General features: G+C 32.6%; 1 protein-coding gene across 1 annotated transcript; it reads right to left on the bottom strand.

The window, feature by feature from the left end:
- Positions 10,331-13,289, bottom strand: LOC109213419 (pectin acetylesterase 8-like). Its single transcript, XM_019377216.1, has 12 exons — positions 13,181-13,289; positions 12,755-12,837; positions 12,387-12,516; positions 12,213-12,292; positions 12,016-12,102; positions 11,612-11,736; positions 11,442-11,502; positions 11,297-11,350; positions 11,109-11,186; positions 10,908-11,013; positions 10,656-10,801; positions 10,331-10,563 (listed from the first exon to the last, which is right to left on the bottom strand). Exons 1-12 carry the CDS (start codon positions 13,287-13,289, stop codon positions 10,456-10,458), a joined length of 1,167 nt encoding a protein of 388 aa, XP_019232761.1. The 3' UTR covers positions 10,331-10,455.

Genomic DNA, 16,514 nt, shown 5'->3' with positions numbered 1-16,514 from the left:
ACACACACACACACAAAGACCCCACCCATTCAAGCAACCAGATTACACATGTTTTTAAAATGGATGGATGAAGTAATTCTGGTGAGATTTCATTCGTGAATTATGAGTTTAACAATTTTTCGGTTAATGATTAGCTTTAATCCGATGAAAAAATTTGTTTTGCTAATGTGGGTTTGACAGCTACGGTGGTGGCGAAGGTGGCGATAATGGGCAACTAATTCTGTAATGGTTGGAAGAAGATGTTGAAATTTTGGGGCCCACTTCAAATAAATTCAAAAAAAAAACATAATTTGGTAGGCAATGTGCGTTTCAGAATTTGTGTCACACGCGAGATAGACTGACTAGGACGGGTATTTACTTGATACATTTGATAGCTACTTGAAATGTTAAAATGGTAAAATGGTCAGTTGAGGTGCTTATCTGACCGTTGAGGACAACTTAAAGGGGCGATTTATGTATTTCGCCTAAAAAAAACTATTTCTCTTTCATTCTCTTATCCTCCTTTTCCCACCTTCCAATATTGTTTTTGGGATGCTTTCATATAATTTTGCAACTTCTCATTTTTTGCTTTTTCTTTTCTCTCTTTATTTTTCTTAGCTGATAAACACAATCTCCTATTTTACTAGCTTTATCTTTTATTCATTAACATAAATAATTAATAAAAAATACCTTCTAAACTCAAATCTATCTTTTGTTATTTTAAAAAGACAAAAAATCATAATTTCATATTATATTCATATGAGTTGGTAAAAAGGTTAATTTCATCATTGAATTTAAATTAAGATATTAATTATTATGTCGAGTTACCTATTCTTCTTTACTATATTAGTTACCAACTTATAATTATTTAATAATTTTATTTTAAAAAAAGTAATTCAAATATATATAAAAAATTTCTCACAGGAAAAATTACTTTTTGTATTTACTTGTTTTATATCATTAGTATAAATATTTTTTATAAAAATACATTCTAAGCTAATGTCTAGTATTGTTATATTAACATGAGTTGGTAACTTATAGAGTATGGTGTGAGAAAGGAATTTGTTACTTGTGAGATCAAACCATATATCGAAAACTTGTAATTTATTCCATTGATAACTGGAAAACACACAGTTAGAATCGAAAGAGTTATTATGCATTGTTCGAACAAAAAAGACTTACTTTGCATTGACAAAAGTCACCTATATTTATTTAGGATAACAAAAGTAGTCCAAAAACACGTAAATGACCCTAACTTATAGTAGTACAATTTTTGAAGTGTATTCACGGGGATATGGATAACTATCTTTACAAATTTCAGGGGAATATTTGACTCTTTCCCCTTCGTAGAAACTCTTTATCCAAATTAATGTTGTGTTCTTGATTGACAGTGACCCACGTTTTAATTAATCCTAGTTAAATATTATGTTTCTGTAATTGTAGAGATTAGCTTAAATGGTTTGTCTGTTTTCTGGATATACTATATTTTGAAACATCCTTTACATCGGTTAAAGATTGAGTAATTAATTTGGATTGTCAAGAGTAGCAACATCTATATCATAAAAAGTTTGATATAGACAATTCTCTTTGAACTATCCTTCAACATAGCGCATACAATTTGACATACCTACTTTCTAGAGTTAGATTTCTCGTAAGATTACTGAACTAATGGAAATTGGAGTCACTTTACTTTATTTTATAATTGAAAGGTTATTCGATTTTAGTCTTTGTAACTAAAAAGTCACTCTATGCTTTTAATGGATATTTGACATTTTTCTTTTCAGTCCAAACATTTAACTCTGAAGGATTGCATATAGATGTTCGTAACACGCAGCGGAAGACAATAATAATCCTAGACAAATTTTTTCGTTTTTAAAATTTATTTACATGTCAAAGATCGAAGCTGAGACGTATCTGGTGAAGAGAGTCTCGTTTCAAAAATTCTTCGATAGGTGTGAAGACTCTATGCGTAACCATACCGAGACAAGATCCTTGATATCAACTCTTTGATCAATGAAACCCGTGAACAAATTAAACGAAAAATATTGTGCTGAAATTTTTCTCAAAAATCTCAACTCAAATTAGAAGAACAAGAAACACTTTTCTTGTAATTGTATTTTCTCTCTTGGCTTTGTATTGCACTCTCACTTTCACAAAGTATTTTTCTTCTCAAGAGTTAATAATGCGGCAAATTTTCTCCATCACCCTTTATATAGCATCACCTATAAACCCCTTTCCTATTTGGTTGAGATAATGATTTACTTAGGGTAAAAGTTTTTTTCCAAAAGTATATCTTATGGAATTTAACGTGGTCCGTCTGGTCCTATTTGAACGTTCCAATTCAATTCCAAATTGGATTGGATTATGAGATTTAATATATTCACAATTCCTACTGGAGAAGTACAGATCCCATTCTTAATGGAATTACTTGAAGTTGCCGAAGCAGTCCTTTTATAGACTTGATAAAACTTTTCCTAATGGAAAGCTAAATCACATTCCAAAATCCAAATGGGTATCATGGAAGTTATATATCCTTGGGGCATTTGCATCTATACCCGCTTTTTGTGTTACGTTTTAACTTGTGTCCGCTTTGCAAAAAAAATTGCAAGTGTACCCGCTTCTTCGCATAACTTCAGCATACGGGGCTGAAGTAGCAAAGGCAATCACGCAAAACTTCAGCATTCTAGTAGCCGGGCCTAAACTTCAGCTCTAGAGCTGAAGTTTTTGTTTATGTAACTGGCGAACTTCAGCTATAGAGCTGAAATTTTTGTTTTTATAACTGATGAACTTCAGCTCTAGAGCTGAAGTTTTTGTTTTGTAACTGGCGAACTTCAGCTCTAGAGCTGAAGTTTAGAGCTGAAGTTTTTATTTTTTTAACTGGTGAACTCCTAGAGCTGAAGTTTTTGTTTTGTAACTGGCGAACTTCAGAGTTTTTGTTTTTTAACTGGCGAACTTCAGCTCTAGAGCTGAAATTTTTATTTTTTTAACTGGTGAACTTCAGCTCTAGAGCTGAAGTTTTTGTTTTGTAACTGGCGAACTTCAGCTCTAGAGCTGAGGTTTTTGTTTTTTTAACTGGTGAACTTCAGCTCTAGAGCTGAATTTTTTACTTTTTAATTGGTGAACTTCAGCTCTAGAGCTGAAGTTTTAAGCTTTGCTCTTCCTATATATGATATCAAAAGATCAATTGGACATATTTTAAGAGAAATGTCGTCCTGGTTGCAAACAGTTTCAGAAAAAAAGGCCGAAAACTTGAACCTCTTTAGTCTCAGCAAATTTACAGCCAATGAAATATGACCTCTTTCTGTTTGTTGCTACTCATGGACTTCAGTACAGAAAGGAAATTCAGTTACATTTGAATCTTTGTTCAAACTTTCAAGGAAGACATTTAACTACATCTGTTCACTTGTGAAAGAAGAGATGATGGCAAAACCAACGAACTTAACTGATCTCAGCGGCATATTTCTGGTACTTTTGTACAGAGATGTATTAGTGGTTTTAACTATAGTCAAATTTATACATAGCCGTAACAGATTTCTTGCAGAAAAGGGAGAAGGAGAAGTTTGAGAAAGAAGAGGCAGATATAACTTTGAGGAGGAGAAGGAGGAGGATAAAGCGGGCTGAAGTTATTTAAAAAGTGGGTACAAGTTAAAAGTTTTTTTAAAAAATGGGTATAGGTTAAATGAGGGCGACCAAATAGGGCGCCCCGTGCAATTTCTACTACATCCTTTATGAACAGTGCACGTGAATCCAATTGCAAGTGGAATTTCAATATATATATATATATATATATATATATATATATTAATTTTCTATTCCAAATAGAAAACTTTAATTTGTTCACAATATTAATTATATCCTCTGTGTTAGCAAAGAATATAATAATATTTCATTTGGACTAATAACTAAATTTGTTTGACTAATTAAATCCTTTAATTTAATTACCAAACAATAAAATAATTAATCCTTTAGCAAAGATCAGGACACTCGTTAGTATGCGACCCTATAGGTTCAATACTAAGCAGATAGTAAATTGATCATATCAATATACTGATCAAGGGTGGCCTCTAGCAACACTCCTTAACGACCAGATAGAATGAAGTATACAATTTACTCTTAAGAACCAGTAGAAGAAAAATATAGTAATTCCTTCTGTCCTTATAGCTCTGGGGCACCCCTAGGATATGGTTCAACTGTCAAATTCTAATAGGCGACCAACTATGTATTCATGTCAAATATAATCGACATTGAATGACCTAAGAAACTCTTTTCTTCTTTCATTCAATTGCCCTGGCCAAGGTCTTAATTTGGTCGTTTATAATTCATGACAACATGAAGCTTAAACTCATTACCAAGAGTTGACAGATTCTATCTTGATCAATCACTAATTCTACAAGTTAATCGTACGCAATATCCTTTCAACTATCGCCCTAGGGCCATATGTATCTAGTATCAAAGTACAATGAATAACTTGTCAATTACTATGACGATCTCAGGTCAAAGGAAACTCTTACATCACATTCTTCAAGAGAATATCCTATTGACAGTTTATGGTAATTCTAACAATTAGGAATTATCCAATGAGTCGGTTCAATGATCATATCTCTATATGCATCATCTATCTATGTGATTTAGTTAATGAGATCAACTAATCTTTATCCGATAAAGACGATCACATAAATATTGATCTAACCGGATCACAAATGTCCAACTTAATAATCCTATGATCAAGAAAAAATTTAGATTAAATTATCAGAAACTTTACTCTCATTATCATGGTCTCCATCATAATGTCAAGTCTCAAAATTTAATCAAGGACCTTATCAAGTTAATCAAATAATTAATAATAACTATGATAAAAAGAATATTAGATGCCATATATTTTAATATCAAATAATGTTCATAAAAATATATTCAAATCATCAATATTTCAGGGGAATATCTGAAATTATGGCCTTAAAAATTACTTTGCGGAAATGACTCATTTTGCAAAAACGGCCGAAATGGCCAGATGTGGCTAGGGACGCAAACACGACACGGATGGACCTTAAAGTGATATGACACCGAGTTGTGGACTCAAGATCCTAAGACATGGGTAATCGAACCACTTTTGCAAGAATGACTGATGCGACCAAAAGTGGCCAGTCATGCAAATTTAACAGGAATGAACCTTAGAATTGAGAGTACACTTTGTTGTAGACTCAGGGCTCTAACACATGACTACTTTGAAAAAATAGCCCTATTTTGTAAAAACGACCGATGTGGCCAAATATGGCTATACATGCAAGATTTGGCTACGACCCCGGAAGCCAAGAACCTAAGACTTACTAAGAAGACCGGATCCTATGTGGGTTGCCTACGTATCCCGCCCCGAAAAACGAAAATCAGGTATGCGTAGTTCGAGAAGATTTGGACATGGGAGAAAGCTTTTAAAAATATGCAACTAATTTGGAGAAACTATATTTTTTTGTCTTTTTGAAAGATAATGGAGAATGTAAAATCTTTTGTATTTTCTTTTTTTCTCTTTTTTTTTTTTTTTTGGAAAATGATGGAAAAGTGCAAGATCTTTTTTGGATTTTTCATTTTCAATTTTTTTTTTGGTTTTTCTTGAAAAAGTTGTGAAAGAAAAATATAATTGAGTCTTACTTGCTTCATTTTTCACCCTTCTTTCCAAAATATCGATCCACCAAATGACCTTTCTACCCTCGTAGATACAACATTCAGCACATAGAATGACTGAGTGTCATTTTGGGCCACGGGCCCATTTTGACATAATTTGGATAGACCTCCTACGACGGGACACGGTGCCTGGGACCGAGCCCTACTAGGTTTGAATGACATGATGCAAATAAGAATGACCTAAAGGCTGACCTAAGTTTGGGGTTCACTAACAAGGCAATTCGGGGGAGCGTATGGTCGATGGTGGCTGCTCAAGCTATCCACCCACTCCATACGTCCGACGGCCCCCCTCCAACGTACTCTGAGACTTGTTGCAGAAAGAATTGACCGGGTAATGCATATGATAACAATTATAAAGCAGTAAACACATAAAGCAAAAACCGTAAACACATAAACTACTAGCAATTAATAACAAAATATAAAAACATAATAAAATCAAGTAAAACTAATGAAAAAGCATAAAAACCTCAACCAAATATTCTAAAAGCCAACAAAATGGTAGTATCAGCTCGAACCTGCAAGTCCCCAGCAGAGTAGCCAGAGCTGTCACACCCTTTTTTTAGTTCACTGACCCTCTTAAAAATATTGAAAAGATTTATAAAGCTCAAAAGGATTTTTAATTAAAAAGTGACAAAATTGTGTTCAAAAGGAAATAACTCAGAGTCGCCACCTGACATTGGTTTCGGTGTGCCAAGTCACCGTTTTAAAAAATAATTTTCCTTTTAAAACAATTTGGACTCCATACTATAAGTCTACACCAGAGATTCGGGTAAGGGGGCTCATTTGACTCGGGGAGAAGGTGTTAGGCACTCCCCAAGTCCCGTAACTAGTACGGTTGCATACTTGATCTAATCGGCTTTTAAAGTATTCAAGTTGAGGTAAAAATACAGAAAAGCAAAATAAACACATACAAGGCTTCAGGCCGTCCCCACCTAATAAAAGAAAAATAAAAATAAAAACAAAATACTGCAAGTTCCACTATCGGCCTCCAAATACAAATACTTCGGGGCATACACAGAAATAAATATATATACAAATCCTTCGGGGCATTTCCCGAATAAATTTAACTAAGGGGGACCTCTCGCCTCAGAAAGAAGCTAAAACACGAACATCCTAAAGGTTTGCCTACCCAAATATGGTCGGCCTAAGCATGCTCTTAACGAACAAGATAATAAAAGAAACAAATGGACAATTGAACTCAGCTTCGTTAATTTCAAACTTTCAATACCCAACCCCTCGAAATCCTCCTTACATCTAAAACATTCACATAAACAAGCTGATTCAAACAGAGATAAAGACTACCCAATAAAACTCAACACTTACGAGGAAATAAGAGCTAAAGAAAACCAAAATGGAGATAAGAGTAAGGAAAGGTGAATTAAAGCCATCTGAAAGAGCCATCTAAAGATCTTTACTACCTACCCCAATTAATTCAAACCAATGAAATATTCCAAAACAAGATATTTAGCTGGACATGAACATGGATCCTAAATATTTACTGCAAGTTTAATCGACCCGCATTAATAGCCACAAACTGATTTCTTAAAAATTTCACATCTCAATGCACTTAATCCATTTCTCATAAATAACGGTCCATCATCTGAGATTGAGAAAATAGACTACAGTAATAAATAAGAAAAGCTCAAGGTCCTAAACACATGGTTACTACACTAGTTTGACAAAAGTATCCTAGTAACTATAGAGAAGTGAAACCACGCTGGAGATATCAATTTTTAGAACGCTAACTAATTCGAATAAGAAAGAACATTCCAACAACTAAGATTGAGACATAATGTCAGATTTGAATTAAAGAAATGAGGGAAATGGTTTTATGGCACTTTTAGTTTAGATTTTTGATTTCAAGCAGTGATCTACCAATTTTCAAACAAGAGTAATGAACCTATCCTACTTAAAACCTTAATAAGACTAAATAAACCCCTTTAAAATATGCCCTTCATGCTGGTGTTAGACTAAGAATAAGTAGGAATAAGGGGTACTACGACAGTACAAGATCCAAATGAGTTGAAAATTGATTCATTCCTAAAATATAAGCAAACTATTGAAAGTGATTAACAATCAAATGACACAGCTTAAACCAAAATGAGAATAACGAACCCATATTCCCATAAATCTGTATCTAATCGATTAAACAGAATACCAACGAACCCATCCTAAAATGGCTCTTCCGGTTGAATTTGCAATAAGAAAAGCAAGATTAATGGGATTGTGAGAATGAACCTGAGAAGTGCAAGTTTCTTCTTAGTAGAAGAGAATTAAGAGAGTCGGCTACAATGCTCTGAATCACAAAATCCGAACAAGAAAAACAGCAACTAGATCGAACAGGAACCACGAACTCGACTTCCAACGGTAACTCCAAAACCAAACTCCATTCGGCCAAGCAAGAGATGAAACATTATTTTTTTTGTATTTTTTTTAAATTCAAAACAACCTAAAAATTAGAGGGAGATGATTGAATTTTTTTTTTTTTGGAACTCAAACTCAACTGAAGATGGACCAAATGAGAAGAAAAGAACTCACTCTTAGAACCTTAATTTTTCTCCAATTGCCCCCTGTCCAGAGAACCCCCGAAAAATATACATCTCCCTCTCGAAACTTCTTCTTCTTCACCAAGTAAACGCGTGGGACCACCAAATAAATTCCGAAAATCCCCTTTCACAAACAAAACTCGGAAAAATGGAAATTTTGGACAAAAATCTTCATCCAACGGTTCCCATTCTTCCAAGATTTATTCAAGGATCCGGATTTCCCCCAACGAAAACAAAAAAAATGAAGAGAACGCGTGAATCAGTTTAAGGAATCATGAGATTTAGTACGGAAGGGATGACGTGGAAGAAGAAGAAGAAGATGAGAGGGGGGACCATGGGACTCGGCTGAGCGAACTCGCCGGGTTTGGTGAGTTTTCCGGCGAGTTTGGGCAGTGAGGGATGCGGGCAGAAGCGTTGAAGGGAATGGGGGCGCCGTTTGGTAGATAGAGTTAGGGTTAGGTTTTTTTTTTAATATTAGGTTTATATATTTAGTTAGGGAGGAATTGTGGTCGTTGATCAAATAGGGATAAACGGCTGAGATCTAGAGGAGAGTGGGGCGGGTCAGGTCCAGTTTGGGCTGCTGTGTTTGTATGGCATTTGGGCTGATGGTGTGGAAAGGGAGGGATGCCGATTTGCGCCCTAAAATTGGGGATATTGGGCTCGAAATTGCTCATAAATTAGCATAAAAGACACTAATTTTCCTTTCTAATATAATATAAATATAAAATACTTTTATAAAAATACAAAATTACTCTTAATTAACCAGGTAAACTACTAAAATAAAATCAACTATCAAAAGTGAAACTATTTTTTATGTTTTTAATTGTTAAAATACTAAAACGACAAAATAAAATACTATATATATCAAAATCCTAGAAAATTAATATAAAATCAAATAGATATGTATAAAATACTGGAGTAGCTTGAACAATAGACGAGTCAAAAATTATATGTCTACGCTAGCATAGTTCCTTCATTTCATAACTAGGTAGATGCAGCTAAATCTCCACGGGGTGCATGTCATTGTCACTAGCAACTGTCAAATAGGAACTATTTTTCCATTCGATAGTATTTTACTACGTGACATAATTTCAAGAACTCTGTATGTGAGACTTGCATGGTTTAAAATAATCAGTCAGCTTTCTGGAAATAATATGATGGATCTTAGGATAAGGCAAAAGTATTTTGGATAATAAAAGATAGAAGAAAGAGAAACTGAGACGTGTCATTAGTTATTTGGCTAAAGATAACGAATGTATTTGTGTATTAGTAGGAATTTGTTTTGTACAAGGAATAGATTGATGGTTAAGAGATTGAGTTGAAGTTGGATCTAATCTAGTGGGGATAATAGAGGTGTTAGGATCAGGATAAGAAGAATTTCAAGTGTTGACAAGACCGAATAGTACCGTGAAGAAGAAAAAGAAGAGGAGAAGCTTGTCGGCAGGGAAAGATCTCTTTATGAAATTAGAAACGTATATGGCAAATAATCTTAATCAAATAGTAGAACATTTAAAACCCTTGTAAAATTTAATTAATGGACAACTGAGGAGAACACAATATTTGAAACGTAGATTGGCAAAAGTTACCTATATATTTACCAAAAACACGTAAATGACTATACATAGGTAAGTTATACAATCTAACTTATAAGGGGGTATGGATAACTATCTTCAAATATTTCAGGGGAATATCTGAACCTTTTTCCTTTGTAGAAAAAGGTAGAAACCCTTTAATTTGTCCAAATCAATGTTCTGTTGATCAATCCTAGTTTAATGTCATATTTTTGTAATGGTAGAGACCGATCAAAATGGTGTTGTCTGTTTTCTGGAGACGTTTCCAAAAGTAACACATCTACATCATAAAATGCCAGATAATTCTTTTTGATCTATCGTTTAACACAACTCATTCAATTTGCCAATGTGATGAATATTTTACATGCAATATTGTTAGCCAAGAGGAGGATATGTTTTTTTCCAATTAGTACATTTTTTTCTAAAGGAAGGAGATAATGGTGCATTACGCACAAGTTTACTTATTTTCTCAAGTCCCCAATTTCTTGATACTATTGTGGCTTGCTAATTGGGATAAATTTGATTATAATCACTGAAAAAATCAGACAAAATAAGTCATGAAAACAACCACATACATTATATTGCTCATTATAATTATGATCATACATTATGCTTTTCTCTCTAGTACAGAGTAAATCAAAGAATTATCCTTCTTCCTGTATCATTATAATCCCCTCTATGACCTAATTACTGCTATCTTCAACACAAGTTTTGTCACAAGGATAGGGGCAATCAATCTCTTGAAACTGATTTCTTTCCCAAAACCAATCCCCTGTTGCTTCAGCAATTGTCTGAAATATCATCGATATGTCAAAAGATTAACAGCAATTAATAGGAATTTTTGTTGGATATATCTATAGTTAGAGAGCTTAAGAATTTTTACCTTGTTGAATAATCTAGGTGAATTTGGACCAAACCAATAGGCTTGTTGTTGAGTTTGGCAATGGGAAAAGCAAGAGTTGATGTAATATCCTCTTGTTGAAGAAGGGCCTAACCCTTCCAATACCTTTAAAAAGTTTAATCTGAAACCTAAAATAATTGTTCCAAAATTACTTAAACACAACTTTCATATACTCAGAAAATGACACAAATAAAAATAAATAATGTGTCACAAAAATTTAAGATCATTACTGACCTTGAAGAACTTGGAGTTCACTTAGCGTGCAATTCCTCATATCAGCCTTGCAATTTGTCCAGGCTCCAGTAGGATCAGCAGTAGAAGGGACCAAAATGTTCCTTACCTAAATTAAATTTAAAAGTAAATATTCAAAATTCAGGAGACAAAAGCAATTAAAAAGTGCATGTTTGAAAATCTTAGTAATTTAATAAAACTGACCTGCCAATGATCATAGGCTGCATTTATAATGAAAAGTGGCGTTTGAATTTGATGAGCCACATTTTGAGGGAAAAAGCACTGCAACATATTCAAGTAAAAAAAATTACTACTACTTATTCGATTTGGAATTTCATTACTTTGTTTTCTTATATAAGCTTAGTTCTTGAGATTAATTGTATTGCTCATACCAAACTTGGTTTCAATGTTGAAGTACATGATGGAGGCAGATTCTTGGCGGAGCCCTAAATTCAACACAAAAATTTAAAATACAATTCTAAAATAAATATAATATTTAAATAAAAAAGATACGAAAAAGAGTTAAATGAAACATACATGTAAAGTGACAACGTCATTGAAATACTCTTCAATATATGCTTCCCCAGAAATATCTTTGCTGCGATTAAACACATTAAATAATTATTATAGCAAGAAAAAATCGATGAAAACAAAACGATTCTTATTTAATTGTCAAAAGGAAAACAAAAAATTTATATAACGCTTACAGATTAACGAAATAACCAGCATCTGAAAAGCATTTAACTCTAGCACTTTTTGGTAATAGAGCTCTGAAATTGTCACAATGCAAGATTGATGCTAATCCCCCAGCTGAACATCCAGAGAGTATAGCCTACCATTTCAAAAAGTAGAGAGTTAAAAAGAGGAAATTAAAAGGAAATCTTTTTTTTTTTCTTTGATGGGAGGGAAAGGAAAAAGGGGAAATAACTTACTAATGTATGGTGTATACATAAAATTATACAAAACGATAGTATTAGTTTACTATGGTTAGTGAAAATATTGATGTGATAATATGTGATAAGTACAGTTAAAAGATAACGATGTAATAATATATGTGAAGATAAATGTTATATATTCATTGAGTTGGTGTAAACACTGAATATAAGCATACATTTTCAGCTGTATCCATTCCTTGGGCCAATAAATCGGCCATAATAGCTTTGAATATCCTTGCCCCTCTATAATGGAGTCCAGTAGCCTGTCAAATTTGTAGTTTTAATTAGGAAAAAGAACCCTTTAAATACTGTAATATAATTAAAACATTAGGAGTTCAATTTAAGAAAAATATACTTAGTCATTGAGACTTACAGGATCAACTGCTTCAATATCTCCCGTAAAAGATCCTCCATCACAATATCTGACGCTAACTCTATTCCAATTATAAAATTCTACAAATTTCCAAAAAGGTGTAGTGTATTAATTATACTAAGCTATATATAAACATAGCACGCACATTTTAAGAATTAAAAATTGGAAGTTTACCTGGATTAAACTTGGGATCATTGCTCATAATCCCTGAGAAAGCAACTTGCTTACCCATTTTTGCAGAAGATCCCAAGTGACTATTCTTCCTCTGAAGACAGTGAGTTATATTTTGACACCATCCACCTCCCTTAATATCCAAATTAACAAATTTATATAATTAATTATATACTGCTAAGATAGAAATTCACTTATCATATGCATAGATATTAAAATCTTAAATAACAGTACTTCTCAAAATTCTTAATAATTCAATTTCAAGGATGGGCATTCAGTTTGGAATTTTTTTGAGTTTTTCTTCTTATTATTACTAATAAATAATAACGAAGACAGAATTTTATAGTAGCTAATATTGAAACAAAACTAACCTCAATTGATATTACCCAATTCTTCAGTCCTGTGCCAGATCCTCTATCAAGATGGTATGCTGGTGGAGTTCCATCCAAGCAAACTATAAACACAACATTATATTACCAACAGATAAATAAACGAAAAAATGAAAAGATAAATAATTCGAAAGATAATACATGCTATTTAGATAGATACGCACATTGGAATTAGAACCATGTACAAAGTATTAATTTAGAATCTAGTGGCTTAAAAAGGACTAGAATCCCTGATTCTGCCTCTAGCGACATGTGTGTTTACATATATAGTATCACACATCGAGGAACATTCTGAACAGTTAAGAATATTAAAAAAGAAGATGTTTTGTGAACATATATATATATAACAAAAAAACGAAAAAAGAAGAAACTAAAGGAATTGAAGAAGAAAAAAAGAAAAAAGGTTACCTGCTCCTTGTGCTACGGCACTTTCAAGTATAGTGATATTAACAAGGAGACTTTCTGTTCTACAAATAATCAGCAAAGAAATAAAAAGGAACAGAAAATGGGTCACCATTCTTCTACTTTTCTTAATTAATATTGCTATCTGCTAATTGTGGGCACAACATATATATATATATATATACATATATATATATATATATATATATATATATATATATATATATATATATATACACAACTTTTAATTCAATTAAAAGGAGCCGCAATAAAGAAGCTGGTTTTATTGAGAAATCAAAGTGTGAACTAAGCCATATTTAGGATTGTTGTAATAATTGCAAGTAATTGAATACCAAAATACCATTATAGGCAAGTTTTGAAAAATAATTTGTTTTTTTACCTTATTTTCAGGCAGATAAATCTGCTATATCAGATATCATTAACTAACAGTGTATATCAAGATCACACATATACAGGGAAGCTATTTATTGTTATTTCAAATCGATATATTGCAACTTTAAAGTTTGAAAATATAAGATTATGCAAATCAGAATTGGATTTAATGTGTGAACTTTAACTACTAATTTAATTAGTTGGGGAATGGCTCAATGTCATAGTGAATTCGCTTCTGTCCTTTTCATTAAGCATGCCCATAATTTAATTACTATCATGAATTCAATATTCAGACGCTATTTCGAATTGAAATATTTAGGTGGTTTGTCTGAACACCCTGAGATATTTTATTACTTACATATATGAAGTATAATTGTTTTTCTTCTTTTAAAATAATATTGGTAAAAGCATTGGGCTAGGAATTGAAATGGGGTTAACCGCGGTTGCGGGGCGGGACGGGTTCAGGCTTATGCGATGTAGGCCGGGTTGAAATGGAAAATTTTCAAATTCTAGCGGTGGCGGTAGGGGTGGGCATAGTTTGGGCAAACCCGAAATCCAAACTGAAATCCGAATTTTTTAGATTTTTTGTTTGGATTTTCGGATTACAGATTGGATTTTGGATTTAATTTTTAATTTTTTTGGATTTCAGGTTGGATGTTGGATTTGGTACTTTAAATTTTTGGATATCCAAAAATCCGGAAATTTTTATATTTTGTCCATTATCTATATGCCAATAATAATATTTTAAAAACCCTATCCATTAGATATTATTTCATATATGCAAGATTAAATACTAAGTTGTTGTCAGAATACTTTCTATTTGGACATGGTTTTACTATTACTGCTTCTTATCGGCCGTATTAATGTCTGTTGCATTTTCTTGATAGTAATTTCATTACTTGAATACTTTATTTGGATGATTGCCGTGAGAATGAGTAACTTTTCTGTTAATTTAATATGAGTACTTCATTTGGATATTCATTTTTGTAAAAAGAAGAAACATGTCAACTTATAAGCTCAAAACCGAAAATCCAAAATATCCAACCCGATTAATCCGGAACCGAACATAAAAAATCTGATCCAATCCGAGCTTATTTGGATTGGATTTGGATTGTCATTTCTTCAATCCGAAAATCAAAAATCCAAACCGAAATTTTATATTTAATCCGAACAGCCCGAACGCCCACCCTTAGGTGGCGGGTGAATTTTTTTCACCAAAAACGTTATATGCTGTTATTATTAACAGAGCAGCTGCAGCAGCATAACTTGAAATATGTTGCAATTACAAAAATACCCCTATGCGCTCTGAGGAGAATTGAACCTTGTAAAGTTTTTGAACCTCTAAGCTATATTTTTAGACTGGTACATGAGGATTCAAAACAGGTAAAGATTAGATTTGCCTTATATATATATAGTGTAATTTTTATCCCTAAATCCGTCCCTTTTAGTAGTGTATTAGCTTTTTAAATTATTTAATGAATAAAATATGAATATCATTTTAGATTTTAATATTAAATAATTGATGTTTACGTTTTGATATCATTCTATAACATCATGAAGTAATTAAAATAAGTTTTTATTTCCATATAAATAAAATTATCGAAAAAAATACGAAAACAAGCACCTTCAGTTGGAAGGATATTAGTTGTCATGAAGGTTCGAGATACGCTAGTATGTATTTTATTTTTTTGGTTTCTTACCCGGTGCTTGGTATCGCCATTAGGATCCGATTAAATTCGAATTCACACCGAAAAATCTACATTGGAAGCAAAGCGTTCCCTAACAAAGGCGACTTCATACCCAGACTTGAACCCGAGACTTCTGGAAAATTTTCAAATTCTGAAGTTGCATAATCTATTCTATCTATTTATAATTTACTTTTAAGAGTGCCTGCTACTTAATTGCTAAAACTAAAGAAAAACATGTTACGAGGCTACAATGATGGAAAATAACAAGTTTGCTATAATATATTTGAATATATTATTTATTTGATTCGACGACTACAAATAAATGAAATAGAGTAATTTCTTATTGTTATTCCATGAAGACTAGTATTATTTCTGAAGTTTCAATATAGAATGGTAGCAATATAGAATATAAGTGTTCTAGTGGTATTTTCGAGTATTATGGTTTACAATCACACCTATATATTGACCGAAAAAATTAAATATGCCATACTAGTTTGAATATTTTTATAGGAGAATGATTTCCAGTAATAATTAACAAATTCGTTTTTGTAAAAACATACGTTGTTTAGAAGGAAACAAAGCAAAAAATCGAAAAGCAAAGAAGAAATACAGAAAAAAAATAACAAATGAAAAAAGGGGAAAAAACAGACTTGATGCGGGGCGGGGCGGGTTAGAAATAGATAAAAATGCTATGCGGGGCAGGTTGAAAAATTTGCGGGTTCAGCAAAAACCGCCCTGCAACCAGGGACGGCCCTTCCCTAAAGCAGGTAAAGCAACTGCTTTAGGTCTCACATTTGTAGGGGCCCTATTTTTTGTTACACCTAATATGTTATATATAAGTTTTAAAAAAATTTTGTGAAGTGAAAAAGTAAAATTACATGGGAAGTTGCATAAAAGGGAAAATATATTTGACCTATATTGTCAATTGAGAAAGACTTATTAAAAGAAATTGATTGTAAGATAATTATTAATAACTTTGCATCTAAAAAGGTATAAAAATAGACTTAAAATAAGATAATAATAATTTTAAAAAAATATTAAGGCCCCTTATTAAAGTTTAGCTTAAGCCACAAAATTTGTTGGGTCGCTCCTGTTCGCAACCGCCCCATTGTTATTCCTAGTTCCTACACTGGGCGAACCACCTTAACAAAGATTGCAAAAGAGTACGTATTTAGTCTTTCTCTCTTAAGCCTTGACTGGCGTTGTGGGATCAACTTTTAAGAAAGAATAGGCCTCTTTGCGTTTGAAAATAGAATGCA

The sequence above is a fragment of the Nicotiana attenuata genome, chromosome 2, assembly GCF_001879085.1.
Source record: "Nicotiana attenuata strain UT chromosome 2, NIATTr2, whole genome shotgun sequence".
Classification (NCBI taxonomy): Eukaryota; Viridiplantae; Streptophyta; class Magnoliopsida; order Solanales; family Solanaceae; genus Nicotiana; species Nicotiana attenuata.
Note: the sequence above shows the minus strand (reverse complement) of the source record. Positions and strands in the feature narration are given on the sequence as shown.

Bases quoted from the DNA above. Each gene is read 5' to 3' on its own strand.
- LOC109213419 (XM_019377216.1), bottom strand. From the start codon at position 13,289: ATGGTGACCCATTTTCTGTTCCTTTTTATTTCTTTGCTGATTATTTGT. The intron at 11,737-12,015 runs GTATGCTTATAT...TTGAAATGGTAG, and splicing joins GAATGGATACAGCTGAAAAT to GCTATACTCTCTGGATGTTC. The intron at 11,503-11,611 runs GTAAGCGTTATA...GTTTAATCGCAG, and splicing joins GCTGGTTATTTCGTTAATCT to CAAAGATATTTCTGGGGAAG.